Source organism: Cannabis sativa, chromosome 4 (assembly GCF_029168945.1).
Source record: "Cannabis sativa cultivar Pink pepper isolate KNU-18-1 chromosome 4, ASM2916894v1, whole genome shotgun sequence".
NCBI lineage: Eukaryota > Viridiplantae > Streptophyta > Magnoliopsida > Rosales > Cannabaceae > Cannabis > Cannabis sativa.
In genome coordinates this window covers 41653303-41680088 of record NC_083604.1, presented here as the reverse complement: position 1 = coordinate 41680088, position 26786 = coordinate 41653303, and the positions used below count along the sequence as shown (strand labels likewise).

Here is a 26786-nt window from a genome sequence, read left to right as displayed (position 1 = left end):
GTGATCTTCATCTCTTCGTTGCTCTCTCTCTCTCTCTCTCTCTCTCTCTCTCTCTCTCTCTCTCTCTCTCTCTCTCTCTCTCTCTCTCTCTCTAAGTTTTTATCTCAATTTGGTAGCTCTAGGGTTCTGAAATTCGTAGCTTAAAAGGTCCTATTTATAGTACTAGAAAATATCTCACTAAAAAAAAATATAACTCCCCTCTAAATAAAAGATATAAAAATCGCTCTGCCCAAATTTCGACTGCTCACCGCGGCCATAGGGTTGCTCGCCACAGCGACAAGGTCCTCGTTGCCGCGAGCCAACTCGTGGCCGCGACGACATGGCCTGATTCCACATTTTTTATTTGTTTTCTTTTTTTTGCTCGCTTCAGCCTTCGCTACAACGACAACCCACGGGTTTTTGCTCTTCATGGACTTCAAAAACTCTAGGAAAATGTTATTTTGACGTGTCGATCCATCCACTAACATCACCTAGCATAAAAAAAAAAAATACCAAATCCATTACTTTTTACTCACAAAAATCAGTTTCTTTCCAAAATCTGAATTATTTAAAAAATGACGAAAACACTAAAATTACTAAGTAACAACATCCTCTAACTATGGAGAAATCAATAATTTTAGAGTTTAAAAGGAGGATCAGTAATAAATTCTAAAACCTATATAAAGATTGTAATAGGCTAGGGTAAAAGGGGGAATCACTTGCTTACTGAACGACTACTAAGAACATTATGTCCCTTCCTTTACTTTTTTCCTAAGCTTTACACACTTTGTGACACTAAACCTCTCTTACCAAACACCATTGACATACACCGTTTTCAAGAATAAGTACCAATCTCTTTCTTTATACTTATTGGTTTATTATTTCCAAGAATCTTACAACTACCATCTTTATCAAATTTGTGAATATTAGGTCTCCCATGAGCCTTGTGTTCATAAGTCTCAATACAGATTTCGCCTAAAAATCTATTGTTGTATTATTGTCCACACACTCTTGAGAACATAACTCTGGTGTGTCAGATCTAATTAATAAAATTTAAAAGTAGACGTAACTCCATTACCATTGCGACATGGAGGCGAACTGCTATAAATTTATGGTGTCTATTTTATTTATGACAGTTTTATTTAGTCAAATTAATTCATTGCATTCCTCTTAATTTTTACAATATTCTTATATCAGTTGATGAAAAATCGCGTCAACAAATAAAAACATATCAAAAAGTCGTATTTTATGTAATAAAATCTTAAAAATTGTAAAAATATTTAAAATTTGGTACAATTATATTTTTTGTATATTTTTTTTTTTTTGTGTGTTAACAAATGATAGTGACTTCGATAGTGACAAAATTGATGTACCAAAACCAAATATGGATTTGGGCGGGTTCACATAAACGGACCAAACCAAATTGGACGGGTTCAGAATTTATTTTTGGACAATTTGAACTCAAATTTATGTAAGCTGCTCTTGGGTTGATTAAAATGTGGCACAAACAAACCGACCGATGTCCAACCTAAAAATTACTCATATTTCCCAATCCTCTCCTCTCCATCTTTGTTGCTTTTTACAGTAAAGATCAAAAGGAAATCACTGAGTTAATCTGATCAACCAATTATAAATTAAAATCCCCTATTTCAGATCTTGTTTAGTATTACTATTCATTCATTCATTCATTCATTCATACTCAACCGCCACTTTTCAGCCTAACCCAATTCTTTAGTTTCCGTTTTGAGATTTTGAACAAGACCCAGTTTAACTTGTCATCTTGGATCTGAATCTGCAACTGGGTTTTTTTTCATAGTTTCTTTTATTGATCACTTTACAAGAGGGTCTGGTCTCTTCGGGATGTTCTTTGGGAGATGTCTGCAAATGGGTTCTCGTTAATAAGCTCGGATCTTGGCTTGATTTCGACAAGACATGGATTTTAGGCTGACAGTGAAGGTACCGCCCAGTTTGAGATATTGTCGTTTCTCGTGGAGCTTGAGTGTGTTTGATGGCACTTGATTTGTGAGTTGAATAAGAGTACGTTGTGTTGTTTTTACTTTCTGGGTTGTGGTGAAGATTTTGGGTTTGAAGGGTTTTGGAGGACAACATGTTCTGGAAGGAACGAGAGAGGGATAACAAAGAGCTAAACGGTGGTCCGCCATGTGGGCAAGTTCGAGTACTTGTCGTTGGTGATTCAGGTATGTGGCAATCGCTGGAGCATACTATGTTGCTTTTCCCTCTCCATGCAAATGTGAATTGGTTCTTATAGTTTTGGTGCTACATAGATGTTTTTGACTATGGTTGTTTGTCTTGATTTTATGATCTTCCTAGAATCTTGGATATGAATAGGTATAGTTTCAAGTTAGTGGAATGATTGTTGCTTGCTTTGATCGATTGCTTGAGGGTTTTTGGGAATTTGAAGTTGCATTTTCTTACACGTTTTTGAACAATGAGAATGTGAGGAGATGTGTATGAGGCTGTTATGGACTAAATTTTCAATTGGTCTTGTTTATGGCATTTAGTTTGCTTAAGGTGGTAGACTGAAGGAGATAGATAATGGCTGTAGAACTATAATTGCTTAATAGTTGATACTGATCTTTGAATGTGGCAAGGGACATGACTTACCGGTTGAGTGCATACCTTGATTGGCCATAACTATGATTCATAATCTGCTGTAGGTGTTGGGAAAACTTCTCTTGTACATTTGATTGTCAAAGGTTCTTCAATTGCTCGCCCTCCTCAAACAGTTGGGTGTAATGTTGATGTAAAGGTGAGAATGACTAATTTTATTTTCATTTTCATTTAAAAGGATTATGTGGAGCTCTTATGGAATTCATGTTTTTGCTAATGCATTCACTGTTCCATTAATTCAGCACATTACGTATGGAAATGCTGGTAGCTCTTCAAACAGCATCAAAGGCGATAGTGAAAGAGATTTTTTTGTTGAACTTTGGGATGTTTCAGGGCATGAAAGATATAAAGATTGTCGATCTCTTTTCTACAGCCAAATTAATGGCAAGTACCTAGTCTGGACTCTAATACTCTACTATCCTATCCCTTTTAATTACGAGACTGATGTTTTTCTTCGGGATTGGTGTTGTTTATTGCATATTCTTATGCTTAAATATTATAGTGTTTGTAATGGTATAAATGAGTTTAGAACCATAGCTGAAGCTGTGTTTGACCCATTACAAGTTTCCTTATTTGACATGACATACATTCATTTAAACTGTATTTTTTTTATTGAGAACAATATACTTGTGGAATGCTCTTCTCTTAAATATTATATTCGTTCTTAGGCAGCATCTGATATATCTATACTCCTTTGGTGTAAAAACCTTGCAAGTGCATGTTGAAGACAACTACAGGGGGATTCCTTTCATTAAAGATTCCATTAAACAATTAGTAACAAGTTAGGTGCATTGCCATGATAGTAATAGTTCTTATGGACTTCACATCGGATGATATTCAGATATCGTGTCTTAATTTTGTTCCCTATCAAAACAATTCTTTTTTTTTCCGCAAAGTATCAAAACAATTGAAATATTAAAATTTGAAGGCACAGGCCACAGTTCGTATTTATTCTTAATTCTTGGATTGCACCTATTTGCAGGTGTTATTTTTGTTCATGACCTTTCTCAAAGGAGAACAAAAACTAGTTTGCAGAAGTGGGCAACTGAGATTTCTACAGCAGGAACATTTTCAGCACCTTTAGGATCTGGAGGACCTGGCGGCCTTCCTGTTCCATACATTGTTATTGGTAATAAAGCCGACATTGCTGCAAAAGAGGGTACAAGAGGAAGCAGTGGAAATCTTGTTGATGCAGCTCGCCATTGGGTTGAAAAGCAGGGTTTGCTCCCATCGAGTGAGGAACTTCCACTAACAGAGTCTTTTCCAGGCTCTGGAGGGCTTCTTGCGGTAAGAAGCTAACTCACCTCTTGTATGGGACCTGTGAAAAAGAACTAAATGGTTTCTAAACAATTATGTTGTTGCATGAAAGGAGGGATTCATTGATGTTTATTTGTGTAATATGTATATGTTTGCGTGGTAGCTTATCATCTACAGTTTTGTGCAATCAGTCCTCTGATTGATTTGCTGAAAGTAAAAAGGTTAAAAAAAAAAACTTCAAGTCTCGTGCCTCTCCCAAACTATAAAAACACTTCATTTCATGAACTCTATCCTCCGTTTGTATATGATGGTAAAAAACTTCAGAACTCTGCTGTCTATTTACCTGGCCTTACACTGTATTCTATCTTGTGTCTGCTGTGGAATTACTTTCATCTGTTCGACTGATAGTGTGATAGTTTCCACGATTTGTGACTGTAGTCTAAATGCCTCCCCAATGTTTGTGAGTCTATATTTCGCATCCTTAGGGTGAAATTTGATGTACAAAGAACTCGAAACTGCTGTGTGGAGACTTTTCCTGGGTTTGTTTTTGGAGTAGATAAGTGAATTTCAAGAGTACAAGCTTGAATGTACTATCTGTTTTAGTGTAAAAAGTATGAACTACATTGTGGCTCTATAAATATAGAGCCTGTACCGCATTTTTTCTTGGTGAATATTACTAGCTGAATAGGCAGTGTGGAATTTGATTTTCAACATCTTCATGTATCAAATGAAATAATATTAGAAAATAACCATATAAATGAATTGTAACTCCAAATATAATAGCCCTGTCCTAAATCTAGATTTGTGTCTTTCCTTGGTTTGACATATATCTTCGAATCGTTCAAGTCTAATCAGTTGTCTCAGTGTTATTTTGTACTATTAGACAATACTTTACAAGTTGAACATATCTGCAGGCTGCAAAGGAATCAAGATATGACAAGGAAGCTGTGATGAAATTTTTCCGAATGGTCCGTATTCTTCTCTTTTCACCTGTTTGATTGTTTCTTTCTTGATATATATTTATAATAGGAATAGGAAAATTCTCATATAGGATTGGTGTCACTTTTGCCCTTATTTTGGTATATGGAAAAATATTGATGTAATTTTTTTAATACGACTGTAGCAAGGATCTCCACCAGTTTTTGAAAAATTAAGAATAATTGTATGGTGTCAAAATCAGGGTTCAAAATGCCAATTTTTTTACACATTCATAAAACGAACGTTTTGAAGTTGAACTTTGATTTTAACATTGTAAATTATTTCTTGAAAATTGGTGGAATGCTTCTTAAAACTACAATGTACACTGCATATAAAAAAATTGGGCTATAATTTCTTTGCACAAACAACATAGATGCTGGTAGAGCTGAAGTGACACCCTATAGTAGAATCTCCCAAGATGTATACAAGTAAATCTATGTAAATTGTTATAGCTATATTACTATAGTACTGCACTGGAAATAATTAAAGTCTTGCTTTTCCATGTTTCAGTTGATCAGGAGAAGATATTTTTCAGATGAATTACCAGCTTCAAACTCATGGTCTGTTTCTCCAAATCAAAGACCTGCGCAGCGGTTGGATGAAACCTTAAGCGATGATGACCAAGCATACAAGAAAACTAGGTACATTAAAGAATTCATTTCTTTCGAAATTTGTTTCGATCTGTTATATTCTTTGTTGTTGTCGGTATTCATGAGTCCAAACGACACATGTATGATTGATACTTTAGTGACTAAAGTGTTGAAACTTTTCTATGTCATTGTCAACCTCCCAATTGTGCTAATGCTTATCTTTCTAATCCCCTCTCATTCATTCTTTGTCATGGTCTCTGATTCTAGTTTCAGCGGCGATCCCTACAAATACAATATGCTCCCTCCTCTTCCAGCTCAACGCAATTTGACTCCACCGCCAACTCTTTACCCTCAGCAGCCGGTTTCAGTCTCTGAAAACTATAACCTGCCTAGATTTGCTCTGAATGGCTCTTCTGAAATTGGTAGTGCCGCCAGATCAAGACGGTCGGATATCAATGTCTGAAGTTTGCTCCTTTTCGGCTTTATATTCTAGTCACTGAAGAATGCAATTTATTTTTTTTGGGCCTGAATATATAAAATATTGTAATATTGTTGATAGAAGCTGAAGCAATTTACACTTTTTCTTTGGGCTGTTCAGATAGAAACTGGTACACTTGATTCTTTTATATCTACAAGTCCCTCCCTCTTCCATCACATTGTAAGTTGTAAGTGGTTCTTCATGTACTCTGTTTGGGTTAGAATGTATAATGATTGATTTGTTCAACCCGTTTGATAACACGGGAAATTCTTTCAACCAAACACCTCTTATTTTGTCATTTTGTTTTGGGAGAATAATTTCAATACATTTATCATACATCATGATCAAGGACATTACCTCCTTATCGGAAGAGACAGTGCTATCAGTATCATATCAACTATCTATCAAGTCCCTAGTTCACCTCATTTTTATTTAACTCTACAATCATATCAAAATTCAATTAAAAACTTGTATTAATGTTAAAATAAAAATTATTCTTTGAACTTTAGAACATAAAACATAATATTTAGTTAATAATGAAAATGATTATATCGATCTTCATGAAAAGTGCAAATAATCTCTATTTTTTTTTTTTAGAGAGAAACCATATGAAGAAAAATTAACAATAATAAGTAAGGGTCTAACAACAATAATAAGTATACCAAACCATTTACAATATAGAAGAATGAAACCCAACAACAGCCTCAACTAAGGGTCTAACAACAAATAATTTATTTTTATTTTTATTTTTATTTTTTCATCTTGAAGAGAAAAAGAAGGGACAATAAGGCACCATTTTTCATAAAAAAAAAAAAAAAAAATACATTTTTACGTTTAAAGAATATTTTTTTTACATTTTTACGATTTTTCATAGAAATAACAAAAAAACTACATAAAGGTAACATGAAAATTACATCTAAATATCATCAAAACAACAATAAAAATAATATACATATAACAAAAAAATCACAACAAAATAACAAGAGTACGACATAAAACATACCATATTTTCTGTAAATAAAATAAAAAAAATCGTAAAAATATTCAAAATTTCATAAAACCGTATTTTTGTAAAAAAAAAAAAAAAACGCTTTATTAATCAACAAGCAGAATACACAAGCTACCCATTGATTGCCCAAGCAGCCTAAAACAACAATTACAACGTTCAAATTCTATCAATCACATCAAGCTCACTTCTAGCCAACTTCCTATACAATAATATTTTGAATTCGACTTTGAATATCTCTCGTAATTGTCATATTGTCATATTTGTGTAAAATATTATAAAAGAAACTATTATATATACAATTGTTTCTATTTGTCCATATCCTATACATTGTGGTTGAGAAAATTACAATGATAATATCAGTTAAGAGCCTCTTTCGTTCATTCTGTGTATTTCTTTTGTCTTGGTCTATTGACATGGTGTCTTCGTCTATGAGTTTTTTTAGTTTCTGTGAGAGTTTTTGTGTAGCCACGATAGTTATGGTGTCGAGTAGTCGGGATATGAGTGTAGTTGAGGAGGAAATACTTCGCGTGCAGAAGGAAGATGAGGGGGTGGCAATCGGTGGTGGTGAAGAAGATGAGGGTATTGATATGAGATGGTGTCTTCTGGGACGTTTTCTATCTGATAGAGATTTTGACTTTGACATCATGCAAAACATGCTGACTTCTCTATGGAAACCTGGGGATGTTTGTAAGAGAGTTACCACCTGATCGATACTTGCTCCAGTTCTATCACGAGATTACCATTCAAAGGGCTGTTGAAAGTAGCTCATTGACTTTTGATAGAATGAAATTGATCCTTGGAAGACTAAAGGAAGAAGAAGAGCCTTACTCTCTAGTTTTGAATAAATTAGATATCTGGGTTCAAGTTTTCAATGTGCAGCTAGGGAGTATGTCAGTCAAGGTCCTTTGTGAGATAGCTAATGTGATGGGAGAGTTTGTGGAATCATATCTAAAAAAATTTATTAGAGTTTGGCGAGATTATTTTCGTGTAACAGTCACTATTGATATTAATAAACCCTTATATTGAAAGATGAAGTCAACAAAGACAGGTAGATCTTATTTTTGAGTTAATTTTGAGCGTGCTCTCACTTTTTATTTCATCTAGAATTGTAGGGCACTCTGAGAGGTACTGTGCTAAGCTATTTGACAAGCCTTTGGAGCAAATTTTCAAGTCTTATGGAAGTTTCACAAGAGCTCAATTTTGAAAAAGAAAGCAGAATATTGGAGCTCGATGGTTGCGTATGAAAGGCTCAGTTCTTGGGGTGATGGCCAATAGTAGTAGCAGTGGATTCTTAGAACTAGATGATGAATATGGAAAGTGACAATGATGATGAGGAGAATATGGGGGGATTAAATAGTGATTCAGGATAGATTGTAGGACATGTGTCGAGTAGTAACTTCAGAGTTAGGGCTCCAAATAATTCTTTGATCTCTAAAATATGTAAGCTAGCTAATAGTGAGGGTGTCCTTGACCATGGAATTGTGAAGAATTTAATAAAAAATCAAAAAGGTGGTCTAATGATTATCAATAATAAAAGAAGGAAAGCAACAGAGGATCTTGAATAAAAGGAGTTAGGTTTGGGCCTGAGAATTAATGGCCATCAAAAAACATGAATTTAGCAAACCTTGGTGATGGGGCTCACCCCAAAATTATTGAGTATTATTGGTTGGAACTGTCATGGACTTGGGAACCCACGGGCTACTGAGTTCATTAAAGAACTTGTTGTTCTAAAGAGGCCTGATATTTTTTTTCTTTGTGAGACTTTATGCGACACAACTAAGGAAAATTGGTTGGGGAGGTCCATGGGTTTTGAGGGTTATTTTGCGGTTGAGGCCCAAGGGAGGAGTGGAGGTCTTATGTTACTCAGGCAAAATATGGATGAGGTTCGAATCAACAACTTTTCCAAGAACCATATTGATTGCATGGTTTTGTGGCCAAGCAAGAGTGAGTTTCGACTGACATACATGTATGAAAAACCTACTAGAAGCTTAAGGGAGAATACTTGGAACCATTTACACACTTTAAAGGAAGAATTAATTCAACCTTGTTGCTTGAATGGTGATTTTAACAATGTATTATCCCAAGCTGAGAAAAAAAAGGGCAATTGTTATCCGAATTAGCTCATTCAAGGATTTTAAGAAGCTGTTTCTAAGTGTGGTCTTCAAGATTTAAAGTTGTGTGGCCATCCTTTCACATGGGAAAAGGGGGGAGGAGATTCACCTAGCTAGATTGAGGCCAAACTCGATAGGGCTATGGTGACTGACGAATGGTTAATGGTCTTCATGTTGGGAATTATTTTACCAGGATCTTAGATCTACTCACAAGTATGTTTATTAACATCCTAAATATGAACTTTCTAAAACAATAAAATAAACACATATAAAGTTAAGAAAACCTTACATTGATGCAGCGGAATAAATGTCTCCTTCCACTCAGATCTCTAACCCTTGATTCCTTTCTGTAGCAGAGTATAATCGAGATGCGAGCCCGAATCTCCTTCTTCTTCAAGCTTTGATCCTTCACGGTCTTCCAATCTATGATTGAGTTACGCTGGCTTCTTGTGTGTGGGCACTTACTCTTTCACTAGGGTCACGAAAAAAGATGAAGGAAAAGAGGGAGAGAGGTTTCGGCCAAGGTAGAGAGTGAGGAAGGCTCGAGTTTTACGAAGAGAAATTTACGTCGAAAGGCTTATTGAAAACTTGTGTTTTGTGAGCCATCTTTGCTACATTTATAGGCACATTTACTTAGGTTTAAGTTTAGAATTATTTGGCATTAAAATAATAAAAATAATAATTTGAAAAAGCCTTATAAGTGGCCGGCCATTGGTGTTGTAATGGGCCCCACTTAATTTTGCAATTTTATCAAATTTTATCTCTATTTTCTCAAAAATGCCAATTTTCCAATTCTAACCTTTTAAATGCCAAAACTAATTATTTAATAATTAAAATACATTATTAAATAATATTATCATTTAATTTAATTATTAATTAGACATATAAAGTCTATTAATAAATAAATAAACCTAGAAAACTCTTTTCCTTACAATTTCACCCCTGCTTAGTGAAAATTCATAAAATCAGACATAGTCTAACTTTAGAATTATAATTGATCAATCACGAATCAATTAATGAGTCTTACGTTTGAATGTTCTCAAGCCTAGAATGGGGACCATGGATACATATCTTGAGCTTCCAATAAGTGAACCAAATTTACCAAGTAAATTCCTACTTATTAATTCTTCGTTGAATCCACTCTTGTACTTAGAATTGCACTCTCGGACTTATATAGAGCATATTGTATGTTTCACGATACCAATATACTATCTCATTTAACCATTGTTATAATCTTATTGTGATTTAAAGATCCTGTATATAGATGATTTACATCGAGATGGGATTTCTTTCACCGTTCTCACCCCTCAATGTATTTTGCCCTTAAAAACACTTAGCTACTTTTGTAAATGGTGTTTAGTGATCTAATAATTAGTCGGTTAAACAGAGCTCATCCATTTACTTCTATTTGCTAAGCTCGAAGGGAATCATCACTTAACTTACATACACTTGAGGTAGAAGGTTATAGATTCCATATTTATGTTCGGCACTCCCGCTCGATCATACTATCATGTTCCCAAAATATACGTATCACTTTGACCCAAAAGTAGGCTTAACTAATAAATCAAAGAACATGAATAGCAACTCACGAGTTGAGCCCGAGCATATCGAGTATTTAGAATTCTTTTCAATCTTAAGATCAACTACGATATTGACTTGGAAAGATATGTATAACGGTAAGTTTGTAATATCTTAACTTAGTTGCAATATCGGTCCGGTCAATGTATACTCCATACATTCGAAACTAGTATACTTTACTAATGTCTGGAAAGAACACAACACTTACTCCAAGTGTAAGTACACATCATCGGCGATTATCACATTAGTGTAAATCCAATAACAACGATGAAACGGGGACCAAAACTTTTGATTCATATGATCACGATCACATTCCAATCTTGTGTTGACGATACTGTAATTGTGAATAAACATATGATCTGGATTTAACTGATTTTGTGTGTATGAATGTAATAAACATATTAAACATATTAAACCATTAGCATGTAAAATTCATGCAAACATCAATCACTTCAAATTTCTTATATTGATAACTAATCAGATTGTAAAGAGTTTTATTTAGGGCTTAAAACCTAACAACTTCCAAGTTTGCTAGGTGATTAATCTTGATGTTTCTCCATACGAGCACACCCACATGTTATTAGAAACTCGAAGATCGTAATTCTTCAATTGGCATGCCAAAATTCAAATTTGATAATTGTTAAATAGGAGAACCAAGTTGTGAGAACATCATTCATGTGTGTTGGTCAAAATGTGATGGTTTCACACTCCAGTTTAAAATTTGTATGTGTGGCGAGGTTCTTGCGGATTGGGGAAAGGGAGTTGCAGGGAATTTTTCTGAAAAAATTAAGAGCTACAACTTAGCTCATAAGAGATTAAAGGGTAGGAGAGATGAGGAAGGCATGAGACTTTATGGAAAAGATAAGAAGAGGTTATTTGAGGTGTTGAATTAAAAGGATGTGTATTAGAAACAAAGGTCAAAGCAATTATGGCTCCAAGTTAGGGATCAAAATATGAAATTCTTTCACGCGTGAGCTAGTTCGTAAGGCAATTTGAAATAATCAAATTGTAAGTTTGAGGAGGAACAATGGTGCTTACGTGAGAATTTGGGATCATGAATTATCAATGTGATTTTTGGCTATTTTGAAGAACTTTTTTAAAGCTTAACTAGTTGATTGGAAGGAGGTTCTTTCTTGTGTGCCTAAAACTATTTATGATTTTCAAAATACAAAATTATTGAAGTCTATATCAAAACAAGAAATTAGGAATGCAGTTTTCCAATGCATCTGGACAAATCTTCAGGCCCGGTTGGAATGAATTCGATGTGTTAATAAAAATTCTAGGATATTATCGTATCTCCTTCGGGGTTGGAGCGACTTGGCCCCTAGATTTACAGAATAGAAACCATAAATTGATGAAGATAAAATTAAATGAAGCTCAATCTCATAAATTGCAATAGGGAATTTCGAAAAAAAACTTTATTAATATTAAAAATGTATTGCAACAATATGAGAGAAACAGGGATAAATATCCCTAACTAAAATTTGAAATCCAAATTGTCTTTAAACTAAAACAATTAATTCAAATTGAAGAGCTTCATCTTCATCTGGACGATTTTACCCTTTGGTCCAGCTTTCTGATCGAACTCATATGAGTTCAAGTAGCTTGGCCTAGAAGAAGAAAATAAACAAAGCTAGTCCAGAATCATAAATCCAATTGGATAATAATTCACTAAAACTCTTAAAGTTTATGAAAGGAAATACCTTGTTTCTTTGCAAGAAGTTTAGGACACTGGGGTTTCCAATGACCTTTTTCATTGCAGTGGAAACACTTTCCTTTAAGTGTAGCATCACCAGAAGAAGCAGCCTTTTTCATGACTTTTGTTCGCTTCTTGGTGTTCTTCCACTTCTTCTTCGATTTGGGCTTTGAAGCAGATGCGACATTTGCTTCAGGTTTCATCGTCCCATTACCATTACCAGGATGAGGTTTACTCCCTTTCTTCTTGGGGCCTCCAATCAAATTTTCATAAGTTTGAAGGTCATTGACTAATTCATGAAAGTCAATTTCCTTCTTATTCATGACATAATTTGATGTGTATGGTAGAAATGCTGGAGTCGAGTCAATTTTGTTCCAAGATAAGACTTACTTAGTGGCAACGTCCATTTCGGCACCATGATCTGGGCTTCTTGGAAATAGCTGGACATGAGGAGAACATGATCACGCACGTTTTGATGAGGTTCCATCCAGATGCGTTAATGTACTTCTTAGTCGCGTCAAAGCGTGACAAGTGATGCCTCACTTAGAATAGCTCATTTAACTTCGTCATAACCCCGGCGGGCTTCTCGAGTTTTAGAAAGCGAGTTTTGAGGGTGTCAACCATGCTAGAAAGCATAAAGTATAGAGCTTTGTCATTTGCCTTCGCAACGCTCATACTTTTCTTTCACGGCTTTGGATGCATTATCCACGAGGCACAACGGGTGACGGCTCGGTTAAAACAAACAAGGCACTTTTCTCCACATGAGAGCAATATTAATGTTCTCATTCCATTTATTAAAGTTAGATCCATTCATTATTTTTCGAATAACGAGTTGATAACATGGGATTCATTTTTGACAAACGGGATACTACGAAATAATAGAAATCAACGAATAGAAATTAATAATGGTTTAACATACAAAATCAATTCAGAAATTATAAGCACATAGCAAGTAGGAATGATATGAGAAAATACTTAAAAAAAATCAATCCTAAATAATTTCCAAGGTTTTCAACAAACTGATATCAGTGTCCCGTTTAGGCGAGAGTCAAAGCTATCATCCATTGAATAGAGTTGTCAGCTCATCTAAAATGTTAAACATTCTAGCAACCTTTTATTCGATCAAGATCGAATCCGGCGTTGTCCGTTTAGGCGAGAGTCGAAAGGCTATTCTATCTTATGAGCTTCTACCATTGTTTCGCGATTTGCAAGTCAAATATGGTCGCCACCATTAGGGTGATCTATACCATATAAAACACTTACAAACCAACTTATCATGCGAGATTAAACGGTGCGAAATTGCTAATGAACGTTCCTCTAGGGAGGATTACTCCTTTAAAACAAACGCGGTGTAAAACCCACAATGGAGATCGAATATCTTAATAATAATAAAGCTCATTGTTTAAAATGTATTTTCTTATTATTCTAATAAATAAATCTCATTAAATTCTATTTAAGAATTAAAATTCAAAAATAAGAATTTAATATAATATTTATAAAATTATACTAGATGGTGATTGAAATAAAATTAATTATTTCCATCTTAGTAATAATCTTAAATATAAATATTAAGGAAATTAATTTAAGATGAATTAAATAAATAATAGCAACTTAAAAATTTCCTTTGAGAATATATTTATTGGGTTCGAAAATTAAGTATAAAAAAAAATATACAATTTTCGAAAAATAATAAAAATAGAAAAGAAATACTTCAAGCAAAAATATCACCTATCTAGATATTCTTTTGACTAGTTAATTCAATTTCTAATAATATATATATTTTAAATTCACTTATTTTAAATTAATCTATTAAATGAAAAAATCATTGACTTGAGTTGGTCCAAGAATTAATTAAAATAATTAATTAATTTACAACTCAATCTATTTTTCAAAAAAAAATTCGAAAATATTGCATAATTAAAATGCAATTTTCGAAATTGATTAATAAAATAAAGAAAAATATATATTTTGAAAATTATTTAAATTTAAGTTGAAAAATTAAATTTCAACCTAAAATTAATTTTCTATTTAATTAAGTGTCATGAAAAATCAATAAATATTTAAGTATCATTATGAAAATCAACTTAGATATTTAGATTTTTCAACTTAATTAATTGTATTAAATTCAAGAAATAAATAATTAAGTGTAGGATTTATTTATTTTTAAAAAATAATTTCGAAATTTTAAATTTATTTTATTTTCGAAATTAATTAAATTTTTTTATTATTTTTCGAAATTAATTAATTTTTTTTTATTATTTATTTTTCGAAATTATTTATTTAAAAATAAATATTTAAAATTAAACCTACTATTTGAAAAATTAGGTTTCAACCAACCTAAATATCATTTCAAAATTTGCTAACTACTTTTAAAAATTAAATGTTATTTTAAAAATAAAAATTAAATAAAAATTAGAAAAGATAAATAAAATATCTTTTCAGATTTTAAATTTAATTTAAATAAATAAAATAACAAAATTTAAAAAATTAGCAAAATATCTTATATCTATTTAAAATTACATGATTATAAATATCTTATTTTAAATTTAAATAAGGTCAAAATATCTAAAAAGATTTAAAAAATCTTAATAGATAAGATATTTTTAAAATATCTTAAAAGATATTATAAATATCTTTAAAAGATATTATAAATATCTTAAAAGATAAGATATTTTTAAATATCTTAAAAGATATTATAAATATCTTAAAAGATATTTTAAATATCTAAAAAAATACGACGCTTAAATTTTAAAAAAATATAATCAAATTTAAAAATAAAGATTAGATTTTTAAGCGAAAAGATAAATATCAGTTATTCGAATTCAAATTATTTAATATCTTGAATTAAATTAAAAAAAAAATTAAATTAATTCAAAATGATAATTAGAATTGAATTAGGAATAGTAATAGTATATATATAAAACCATACAAAAAATTGGAAGTTAATTCCATGAAAAATTATGAAAAATTGAAGAAAATTGAAAAAAATTCGAAAGCTTGTACGGACAGTTACGCGATCGCGCTTGAGGAAAGCTATGGCCAAAGCCTTGGCCGATTTTGTCAAATCTTGAAAAAATCATAACTAATTCAAATAAAATCCAAATTGAGTTACGTAAAGGCTAACTTGCTTAATTTTTTCCATACTATCCAATAAAAATAATTCCAGAACCGAAATAACAATTATTTTTCACGAAAATTTCATAATCATCGATCAATCATCGAATAACACTCGATACAACATGATACCATCCAAAGAACATACAAACAATCGTTTTAAAGTCCAAATTACATGCAAGTAAATCAATTACCATGGCTACGCGCCCGGTTGTTTGGAGTATTTTACCAGGATCTTAGATATTTACTCACGAAGTATGTTTATTAACATCACAAATATGAACTTCTAAAGAAACGATAAAATAAACACATATAAAGTTAAGAAAACCTTACATTGATGCGTGGAATAAATGTCCCCTTCCACTCAGATCTCTAACCCTTGATTCCTTTACGCTTGTGCGGAGTATAATGAGATCTCGAGCCGAATCTCCTTCTTCTTCAAGCTTTGATCCTTCATACAGTCTTCCGATGTATGATTGATTCTTGCTGCTTTGTGTGTAGGCACTTGATTTTCCTGCTGTTAGGGTCACGAAAAGATGAAGGAAAAGAGGGAGAGAGGTTTCGGCCAAGGTAGAGAACAAAGTGAGGAAGGCTCGGTTTTCGAAGAGAGAAATTTACGTCGAGAAAGGCTTATTGAAAACTTGTGTTTGTGTGTGCCATCACTTTACTATTTATAGGCGACTTACTAGGTTTAAGTTTAGAATTATTTGGCATTAAAATAATAAAAATAATAATTTGAAAAAGCCTTATAAGTGGCGGCCATAGGTGTTGTAATGGGCCCAGCTTAATTTTGCGATTTTATCAAATTTTATCTCTATTTTCTCAAAAATGCCAATTTTCCAATTCTAACCTTTTAAATGCCAAAACTAATTATTTAATAATTAAAATACATTATTAAATAATATTATCATTTAATTTAATTATTAATTAGACATATAAAGTCTATTAATAAATAAATAAACCTAGAAAACTCTTTTCCTTACAATTTCACCTAACTAAAGTGAAAATTCATAAAATCGAGACATAGTCGCTTTAGAATTATAATTGATCAATCACGAATCAATTAATGAGTCTTATGACGAGAATGTTCTCCTAGAATGGGGACCATGGATACATATGCTGAGCTTCAATAAGTGAACCAAATTTACCAAGTAAATTCCTACTTGATTAATTCTTCGTTGAATCCACTCTTAGAACTTAAATTGCACTCTCGGACTTATATAGAGCATATTGTATGTTTGACCGATACCAATATACTATCTCATTTAACCATTGTTATAATCTTATTGTGATTTAAAGATCCTCTATATAGATGATTTACATCGAGATGGGATTTCTTTTACTGCTTCTCACCTCGATGTATTTTGCCGCCTTAAAACACTTAGCTACACCTTAAATGGTGTTTAGTGATGCTAATAATTAGTCGGTTAATGCAAAGGGCTCATCCATTTACTTCTATTTGCTAAGCTCGAAGGGAATCATCACTTAACTTACATACACCAAGGTAGAAGGCTATAGATTCCATATTTATGTTCAGCACTCCCACTCAATCATACTATCATGTTCCCAAAATATACGTATCACCCTGACCCAAAAGTAGGCTTAACTAATAAATCAAAGAACATGAATAGCACTCCTGAGTTGAGCCCAAGCATATCAGTATTTAGATTCTTTTCAATCTTAAGATCAACTACTGATATTGACTTGGAAAGATATGTATAACGGTAAGTTTGTAATATCTTAACTTAGTTGCAATATCGGTCCAGTCCAATGTATACTCCATACATTCGAAACTAGTATACTTTACTAATGTCCTGGAAAGAACACAACACTTACTCCAAGTGTAAGTACACATCATCGCTGATTATCACATTAGTGTAAATCCAATAACACTGATGAAACAGGGACCAAAACTTTTGATTCATATGATCACAATCACATTCCACTGTGTTGACGATACTGTAATTGTGAATAAACATATGATCTGGATTTAAGCGATTTTTGTGTGTATGAATGTAATAAACATATTAAACATATTAAACCATTAGCATGTAAAATTCATGCAAACATCAATCACTTCAAATTTCTTATATTGATAACTAATCAGATTGTAAAGAGTTTTATTTAGGGCATAAAACCTAACACTTCAAGTTTGCTAGGCTGATTAATCTTGATGTTTCTCCATCTGAGCACACCCCTATGTTATTAGAAACTCAAGATCGTAATTCTTCAATTGGCATGCCAAAATTCAAATTTGATAATTGTTAAATAGGAGAACCAAGTTGTGAGAACATCATTCATGTGTGTTGGTCAAAATGTGATGGTTTCACACTCCAGTTTAAAATTTGTATGTGTGGCGAGGTTCTTGCTGATTGGGGAAAGGGAGTTGCAGGGAATTTTTCTGAAAAAATTAAGAGCTACAACTTAGCTCATAAGAGATTAAAGGGTAGGAGAGATGAGGAAGGCATGAGACTTTATGGAAAAGATAAGAAGAGGTTATTTGAGGTGTTGAATTAAAAGGATGTGTATTAGAAACAAAGGTCAAAGCAATTATGGCTCCAAGTTAGGGATCAAAATATGAAATTCTTTCACGCGTGAGCTAGTTCTAGACGCTGAAATAATCAAATTGTAAGTTTGAGGAGGGACAATGGTGCTTCTGTGGACTGGGATCATGAATTATCAATGTGATTTTTGGCTATTTTGAAGAACTTTTTTAAAGCTTAACTAGTTGATTGGAAGGAGGTTCTTTCTTGTGTGCCTAAAACTATTTATGATTTTCAAAATACAAAATTATTGAAGTCTATATCAAAACAAGAAATTAGGAATGCAGTTTTCCAATGCATCTGGACAAATCTTCAGGCCCGGTTGGAATGAATTCGATGTGTTAATAAAAATTCTAGGATATTATCGTATCTCCTTCGGGGTTGGAGCGACTTGGCCCCTAGATTTACAGAATAGAAACCATCCGGATAGCAGTTTGTATGAAGCTGGAAGAAGCTGAAAAGACGCAATTCCCGCCTTAACGCAAAACTGAGCAAAATATGTTCTAAGTGGAAGGTGGGCTTCGCATGAAATATGCGACCAACTCCATGCCTTAAAACCTTTCACACTCTGGGATGGAGATTCCCCAACGATGAACATCCTAAGCCACATAAGTTTGGGAATGTTTCGTACGCCACCATCATTGGAATACACCTCCAGTAAGCTGTAATTCCTCAACTGATTGGGTCGTTGATCCATCTCCTAAATACAGTTGTTAAGTGTCAAAGGGGATAGAGAGGTAGCTTTGCCTTTGCCTTTGCCCTTGTCCTTTACTTTCCTTTCAACCTAGATGTCTTCAAAAGGCTCCTCTCCCAGAGCTGGGTCTTCAGGGCCCAAACATGCAGGGGGTGCGTTCGCTATAGACGTTCCAAGGACCTCTTCAAGGCCCACATTTCCAAATGGAAGTCATCATTTTCACCAGACACTGAAAAATGGGAAGAAAAAGAAAACCCAAGCAATTAATACCCCATATCCAAATGACAAATAGGGTATCGAGGAAGGCCTCCCCCAAACTGCTTGGAGAGATCCCCACCGGACTCGTCACATAAAAGGCCACCCTCACAAGGCGATCTGTTATGGTGACAAATCAGGAATCCAAGAATACAACAAAAATAAAAAGTCCAGGTTTTTCTTTCAAAAATAACGAGAGAAAAGAGGATTGTCTTGGAAACTTGCCTAAACCCAAAAACGCTTAACCTAAATGTTTTGTTCATATAGACGCTTGCATTGACCTAATCAACAGAAAAAACCTCGGCAGAACTCTAGTTCCAAAGGTATTCTCCCAAGATTCATGCGAACCTATTTTACACACAACAACCCTAATATTCAGACCTAAACCCTACGCATGAAAAACAGTGTATTTCTACAAACTCAAGACCGTATTTTAGAATCAAAGCAAGAAATAACAATCTAAAAGGAGGAAATACTTACTTGTAGAAGGGTCGAGGAAGAATCGCTGGTGGCGTGTGGCTGTCCAAAGTCTATGAGCCCCTCGAGGGTCTGGTTGTGACTCGTCTCTACGAAGAACTCGTCGCTTGTATGAGCTTCGATCATTGGAAAAATCTAACGACAAGGCTGGGAAAGGAGATGAGGTCTTTGGTTTAGAGAAGTGTTTAAGGGCAAGTGAACTTTTGGGTTGAGAGCTTTCTAGGAAAATGTTGTGGGTAAAACTTGCATATTAAAGTGAGAAGGGAAAAGATGGACTTTTTCGCCAAGTTTTTCATTTATATGGGTGGCAACGACTTAGTGCATTTTGAAATGGACAATCCAGATTGTACCGATTAAAAGCTGCTCCATCCAATGGCTGAGACTTGAAGAGTTTAAATTTAATGCACCTTAGGAGAGAGAATGGGGCATTCATTACTTATCATTTCACGACAGCAAGACCAATGCATCACAAACCTACTGTCTATTCAAGTCCTGTCGCCATTCACTTCCCACAAGGAACACGTATGAGCCTGGCGCATAAGTCCCACGGCTTCACAAAATAGACACCATGTTTCAACAAAATGACAGTTGTACCACGGGATATATCAACTCTTCAGCTGTCCAAAGTAACACGAAAGATTGCTTCCACATTTCAAGATATGTCTGGCATATCATAATAATAAATCAAGCATCCAGAAGGAAGCTGCAAGCTCCCACCACTAAAGAGTCCCGAGAGCTTGGGAGGTAAATATTATTCGTATTCCTAGATGCCTGATACGTGGCAGTCATGGAAGAGTGCCACTCTAGACCATCTGTGGTCAGTATATAATTTCCACTAAACAACACTTAGGAGACTATTATATTTCGGAAGCCAATCAAAGGTCCTCAATGTTAGCAAGTAAGGATAGGGCTCCAGGAATCTTACTATCCATCTGTAATTGAGGAGGATCAGAGTTACCCGAAGCTTCAAGTATTCCAGGAAGATTGTAGGTCAGCGTGATCCAAAAAGGCTTTGGCTCGTTGATCTCGAAGCTCATTCGACAGTATTCTATCCAGAACCCGAAACGATGGTTACCCATCCTCTGACACTAAATCAGATCTTGTCCCCTGCGTCAGACCATGGTAGTGTGTGTACGTGCCTTTGAAGCCCCCTTTTTATCCAACAACTTGTCTAGAAACAACTTTTCAAGGTGAAATCTTTGAGTGACACGTGCCCTTGTCCATATGAGATCCTTCACTACAGCCGTACACCACACGATGAGAAAGTTTCCTACTACACAACGGTCAGATCGTCATGTTGTAGTGCCTGCTCTTGCAGCATGCTTAGTACGAAACCCTAGGTGGGTAAAGGGAATGCCCTTACCCACATGTAAGCCTATAATACCCTCATTTTTTTATGTACAAAGATTGAATAATTTTAAACTAGCCGAACCTCTGCAAAAATTCCTACAAGCTTACTTCTTCATCAAGAGAAACAAGAGGAGTGCAAAGCTAGGGTTTATACTGTAAACACTTGTATTATCCAAATACTTGCGTAAATGGGCAATACAACTGACTCATGGACTAGGGAGTATAATATTTTAAATTATATTTTATCACTTGTAAAAAAAAATAGTTTATAAGTGTTATACTAATTTTTTGAACTATTTAATGAAAAAGTCGAATCGTATACCACATGGCCTAAATAATAATTTCTCGCAACAAATACATTGTGGGATAGGTTGAAAAGATTCAGGATTCAACCTCTGAGGTAATTTGTAGAGTATGTAGATTTAACTATAAAACTACGTAAAAAAATTTGCTATTCATTTATTATTTTCGTCTCTTCTTTTCTTGAATTAATAATTTTCTTAGATTAAGTTAACAAATAATCGTGCCAATAATAAAAAATTTAGGTTATTGTTGTTTGTTAATAATATAAATATAAATATAAAATATTTTTTAAAACAAAATAAAATTAAGAAATTTAAATATTATTTATATTAAATATCTTTTTCTTTAAAAAAATATTTTTTTATTCCTTATAATATATAATAAATAATTAAATACGTTTTTAATAAAAAATAATTTATTATAAAATCTTTTTACAAAAATTTTTTTTTTTATAAAATTAAGTTATACTAACTTTAATTTTTAGTTATAGTTTTTTTTTATAAATTCTTTAATCTTATTTTTTAGTTCTAAATTCCTTAATAGATTATTTTTGAAGTGCTTACCAACCCTTTTTTTTATCAGAAACTTTTTCTTTTTCTAGCTTTTCACTTTTCGAAAAAATGGTGACAAAGGGACCCTAACAATACAAATTTCCAAATAAAAATTAAAACATAAATAAATTACTAACAAAAGGAAACCTAACCCCAAAATCCTTGTTCAGCACGGCAGCAGAACTCCGGCGCGGCTTCTCTCTCTACCTTCCTGCCTCGATTCGCATTTTTGCACACTGCGTCCAAAAACCACTTACTATCACTCGCCCACTGCCTGTTACTCTTAGTCCACGACTCCATCAGAGCCCTCCTAATTTCGCTCTGGGTGAGTATCTCTATGATAATCTCCTTGTTCTTGTTTGTAGGTATCCGTTTTTCCGGTTATTATTGTATTATTTTTTTTTATTGAAGTTTATTATTCTTTTCTTACTTTTATCTTGGTAGGGTTCGAAAATGGTGAGAGTGGATTAGATAAGGTTTTTTTTTTTAATTATTATTATTACTATCAATTATTTTCTGTTAGTAATTTAAAATGTAGGCACGTTATTGGTATTGTTGCAGTAGAAAATGGGTGTTTCACATTGTCTTGCTGATAATTAAGTGAGCATGATTTTCTTTATTTGTTTTATCACCATGGCTATGTCTGACAAACTGTTTCGTTATGATAGAGATAGAGATAGAGTTATAATTTTCCTAAAATTATTTAATAATAACAACTTTATATGATATGTATTCGTATAACTTTTATAACTAGGACTGGTTGCTCATGGAAAGTTTAAAACGACATTTCCTTATTGTCCTTTTTATAAATATAAAATCTTGCTTGTATTCTGGGTTTCTAATGCTTTATATCTCTCCCTTTGGAGGGGCCAGTCGTTAGTCTATCTATCAACTTATCTTGTTTTGTATTGACTCTGTTTTTTCAATTTTCTTACTCAATATTCCTGCTTTTGAGGATGATAAAAGGTAGTCCTAATGATTATTTTATCTTTGATTGAGTTGTCAGATGGTGTCCTTGATTATTTTTCATCATCCAAACATGTTTTTTATATTTTGTTTTTAGAAAACATTATCCAAACACCTTCAATTTTTTGAGAACATAACTTTGAAAACAAGAACAGAAAAACAATATCAAGCAGGTATCCTACATGGATATATTAAATCAGTGTCATTCATAGGATATTCATATCAAAGATATTCACACTTGCACACTACATGGTTCTATTCATTATAAGCCTCACTGCTGCATTTATGCCAAATTGCATTTGTAAACTTTTTATCAAGTATGCATGAAAATGATGATTAAAGCAAATTATAGAGTTCTTAATAGTTCAAATCTTTTGTGAAGGACTAAAGATAGGTAGAGAGGGAAGTAGATTTTGATCTTTTCAAGCAGTGATGGTAGAAGTGTGGTGGTCCCTTTTAGCTGCCATCCCCGCTGTTGTTGCAGGGCAAGCTTTTAGAATGAAGAAAAAGCATGCTGAAGAGCAGAGATTGCAGAGTGCCCGGGGTAGGGAGAAGAATTCTGATGAGATTTTTGTATGTGAGAGGGTGTGTACATCAAAGAGAATGCTGAAAAAGGTTGGGGCATTCTCAAAGGATCCAATCCCTGATACCTGTGTCACTGTCTGTGGAGTATCTGAGCTTGAAGCTTGTGCTGATGCATGTGCTCGCACTGTTTGCGTTAATCAACATCAAGTACCAAATTGGAACGATATCTGCCTCCGAAGATGCCAGAGTGAATGTCTCAAACTCTCCGGTTCCCATTTTCCTTAGTTCAGTTTTTGTACAACTTGAATGACGAAAAATGTACGGCATCAGTAGTTTGTTGGTAGTGCTTGTTACTCTGATATCTGAAGCAATTGTGCAGGTGGTTTTATCATCAGTCACTTTTATGCTCCAGACATTGACTCAAATTAGTTTCAGTGATTCTTTAGAGAGCTTTTCTGCAATATTAAGAATTTGAAGTTTTTTGGGGAAACATGAGTTTTATGAGCTTTATTTGCACTGTACATTTTATGTTATTTTCACTCTCCTGTTTCATGCCCTCATTTTGCAAAATCATTCCTTCAATTATTACTATTTTGCCAAAATAGCTTTTGTATCATGTTTCAGAGTAACATTTTGAGTTTAACCTTTTATCCACTGCAACTACCAACCTTATTTATGCGACAACAAAGGACAAAATTAGCCTTCTATTGTTGGAGTTAGTAGCAGTAAAGGTAAAAATACGTAATAAGCATTAAGCTGTAATCCTTCAAAACTAGACAAGTACAATGATCATTGGAGAATTTTGCCATTTCTCCTTCCTGGCTTTTTTCTTGTAATACTGTTTACTGAACAGTTTCTTGGAGATCATAAAATGTCAGGGGATTCAAAATATCTTTCCTCTATCTTATTCTTGCTGGAAGGATATTTGGGCTAAAAACTTCATTGTCTTCACCACAAAACCTTTCTGTGATTCCTCTCACATAATGTCCTCGTCTGTCATCCTGCTAATAGAATTTGGTTCTACTGCTCTCATTTAAATCTCATGATACTTCAATGGTTTTGATTTATTCTGCATATTATTAAGTCAAAAATTTCATGCTTCAATGGTTTTGAAACTTCGCACTGGATGATTAGTGTAAGATTAACATAAGTACTTCTGGTCATGATGACGGTGTCTCGAATCGGACAACCCTATGGATTGGATTCAATCTAAGTGTGAGTAGAGTTTCTTGCTGCTAGGTGAGGGTTGTGTTGCTTGGAAAGCTCAATTAACTTGACCCTCCTTTTGCTAGAGCTAGAGGGAATATTGCAGACTGACTGGTATATCTCTAAATTGATCTCTTGAAAATTTGAATATTGTTAAGAAAAATCAGAGTGATGTGTTCCTTTGATCCTAGACTACATTGTTTAACTCGATTTTCATTTTCAACCATTATGGCTATTGAATGCTAAAAGAGTTTAACTAGTTTGTTGTCCATATTGTGTTAAGAATGTATGAGAACTTGATAAACAAAAAAAAAATGAAAATATTACAACTAAAATGAATAAGCAAAACTACCTCATTTCTCAGTATGAATCATTACTCTTTTATAAGTAATAGAGTTTTTAACAAAAAAAGTGATGACAGTTTGTAAAAGCTCTACATAGGCAGGCATAGACAAACCAATGGCTATCCTTTACAATCCCAAAACCAAATGAATTAAAGCTCTGCAGCAGATTCTTTATCAGAGACACTTTCTTTTACTTTCTTGGCTGTCTTGCTCATTGTTTTATCCACAACTTCAGCAGCCGATTTCGCAGTTTCTTCAACTGTCTCTTTGCTTGTGTCAAAACTCTTCTCTACTGCTTGTGTCATCTTAACTCCAGCACCGCCCTTAGCATTTGCTTCATCTATGCCTTTAAAGCTGTAAACAGACATCAAATGGTTGCTCAAAGTCAAAAATACATCAAACGAGGAACAAACATGTATGTATGTATTACAAGAAAAAGAAGAAAAAACATACTCTAAGTTTGGTGGGAAATAGTGAAATTGAATATGTTGCATGAGACTCTTGACTTTCTTCCATGAATTCTGATGAGAAGTCTTCAGCAAGGAAATTGTGCTTTGTAATGTCTTTGTGAAAGACTTTTTAATACCTTCATGTTTATGAATAAAATCTAGATTTTCTCCTTTTGTTAGAGTGATTTGAATAGAAATTGTTATAAACCAGAATATAAACAAGACTCTTCTTTTGCTAGTTTTGTCCATGACTTTGGATTTAGAGTGAAAAGATAATAATAAAATAAAACAAGAGATGATGAGAGAAAGAGAAAGGAATAATGTATTAGCCTTTGAACAATTATTAATATTTTAGTTAACATGCAACGTGGGCTTAATTTCTTCATTGTAGGAAATCTAAATTGGAAATTTTCAAACATGGTTGAGATATTATAGAGCACTTAGTTATTGGGTATATGCCATATTTTGACCGTTGATGGTTGATGTAATAATCAATCAATTGTAATTTTCAACCCTTTGTTTTAGAGTTACGACTGAAAAAAAAAAAAGAAGAAAAACTAAAACTAAAACTCTCCTAATATTGAGAAGAATATTAGGTTAGAAAAGTTTCTCTCTCGTCTTCTTATTTTATTCTCCTAATGATTTGTTTGTTTGAAAATTATGGCTAGATTTTTTTTAATTCTTTCTAATTCATTTTTCAATTATTTTTGTGGTAAAACAAATGAAAAAGAAAAAAAATTGGTAAGTTAAAATTTTCAATCAGAAAAAGTCTTTTACACTGCCCTTGAGTTTTTAGTTTAGATCATGTTTCCAACGATTTGTGAGGGAAATTACACCATTAAAATTATAACTACATCCCATAATTAAATTTATTTCATTAAATATTAATTTTTTAACCATACCCCATTTTATTTACAAGAGCGTATTATTTAGTTACTCCAAAATTTTCTTTAGTTTTTTTTTTTTAAAAAAAAAAAAAAAATCTCAAAGAATAGGAAGACTTCCTGATTTACTCTTACTGCATTGGGTTGTTTTATGAAGAATGATGCATTACATATATTGTGTTATCAAAAGAAATAAAAATTATTTGATGATTATTATGAAATTATATATTTTTTCTAGGCATAATAATGCATTATGAATTACATATATTGTGTTATCAAAAGAATGATGCATTATATATTATGAATTATTAAATTTTTCTAGGCATAATAATAAGAATCCAAAGAATATTTTTTCAAAGATATAATTTTTATATTTGATGATTATTATGAAATTTCAAAATTATCCATTGATGAAAGATTTTATGGTTTAAAAGTTTTTAACTAATAAAAAAAATTATAACAATCAATTTTTTAGTAGTAGTGTAAAGATAATTATTTTGGTCATTTTACTAAAAATTAAATATGTAAATCGTGTTGTTTTTTTAAATTTTTTCTTCCAATTCTTATTCTTAAAAAATATACTTATCAAATAAACATAAATTATATTTTAAATATTATAACAAAAAAATTAAAATAAAAAATTATATGAAATTTTCCTAAAAAAAAAATATAGACATGAGTTAGAAAAATATATGAAAATGAAATCAAAATAAGTATTGAAATTAACATAAAATAAAGTGAATAAAAAATTTTAAAAAAGTATTAAGAGTAATTTTCAAAAATTATTTAAGTTTATATTTTTTTAGTAATACAGTGTA

At 32.9% G+C, this 26786-nt stretch overlaps 3 protein-coding genes across 3 annotated transcripts; 2 read left to right on the top strand and 1 right to left on the bottom strand.

Annotated features, from left to right (window-relative positions):
• Positions 1 to 1399: 1399 nt before the first annotated feature.
• LOC115714146 (small GTPase LIP1) lies at positions 1400 to 6194 on the top strand. The gene is made up of 7 exons (XM_030642712.2): positions 1400 to 2177; positions 2658 to 2749; positions 2853 to 2994; positions 3593 to 3897; positions 4782 to 4835; positions 5356 to 5486; positions 5703 to 6194. The coding sequence occupies exons 1-7, from the start codon at positions 2087 to 2089 to the stop codon at positions 5896 to 5898; spliced, it is 1011 nt and encodes a 336-aa protein (XP_030498572.2). The 5' UTR covers positions 1400 to 2086; the 3' UTR covers positions 5899 to 6194.
• A 16798-nt stretch (positions 6195 to 22992) lies between these two features.
• LOC115715310 (uncharacterized protein At5g64816) lies at positions 22993 to 23575 on the top strand. The gene has a single exon (XM_030644163.2). It carries the CDS (start codon positions 22993 to 22995, stop codon positions 23368 to 23370), a length of 378 nt encoding a protein of 125 aa, XP_030500023.1. The 3' UTR covers positions 23371 to 23575.
• Positions 23576 to 24653: 1078 nt separating this feature from the next.
• Positions 24654 to 25538, bottom strand: LOC115715134 (uncharacterized). Its single transcript, XM_030643946.2, has 2 exons — positions 25089 to 25538; positions 24654 to 24989 (listed from the first exon to the last, which is right to left on the bottom strand). Exons 1-2 carry the CDS (start codon positions 25331 to 25333, stop codon positions 24785 to 24787), a joined length of 450 nt encoding a protein of 149 aa, XP_030499806.2. The 5' UTR covers positions 25334 to 25538; the 3' UTR covers positions 24654 to 24784.
• Between the last annotated feature and the right edge of the window lie 1248 nt (positions 25539 to 26786).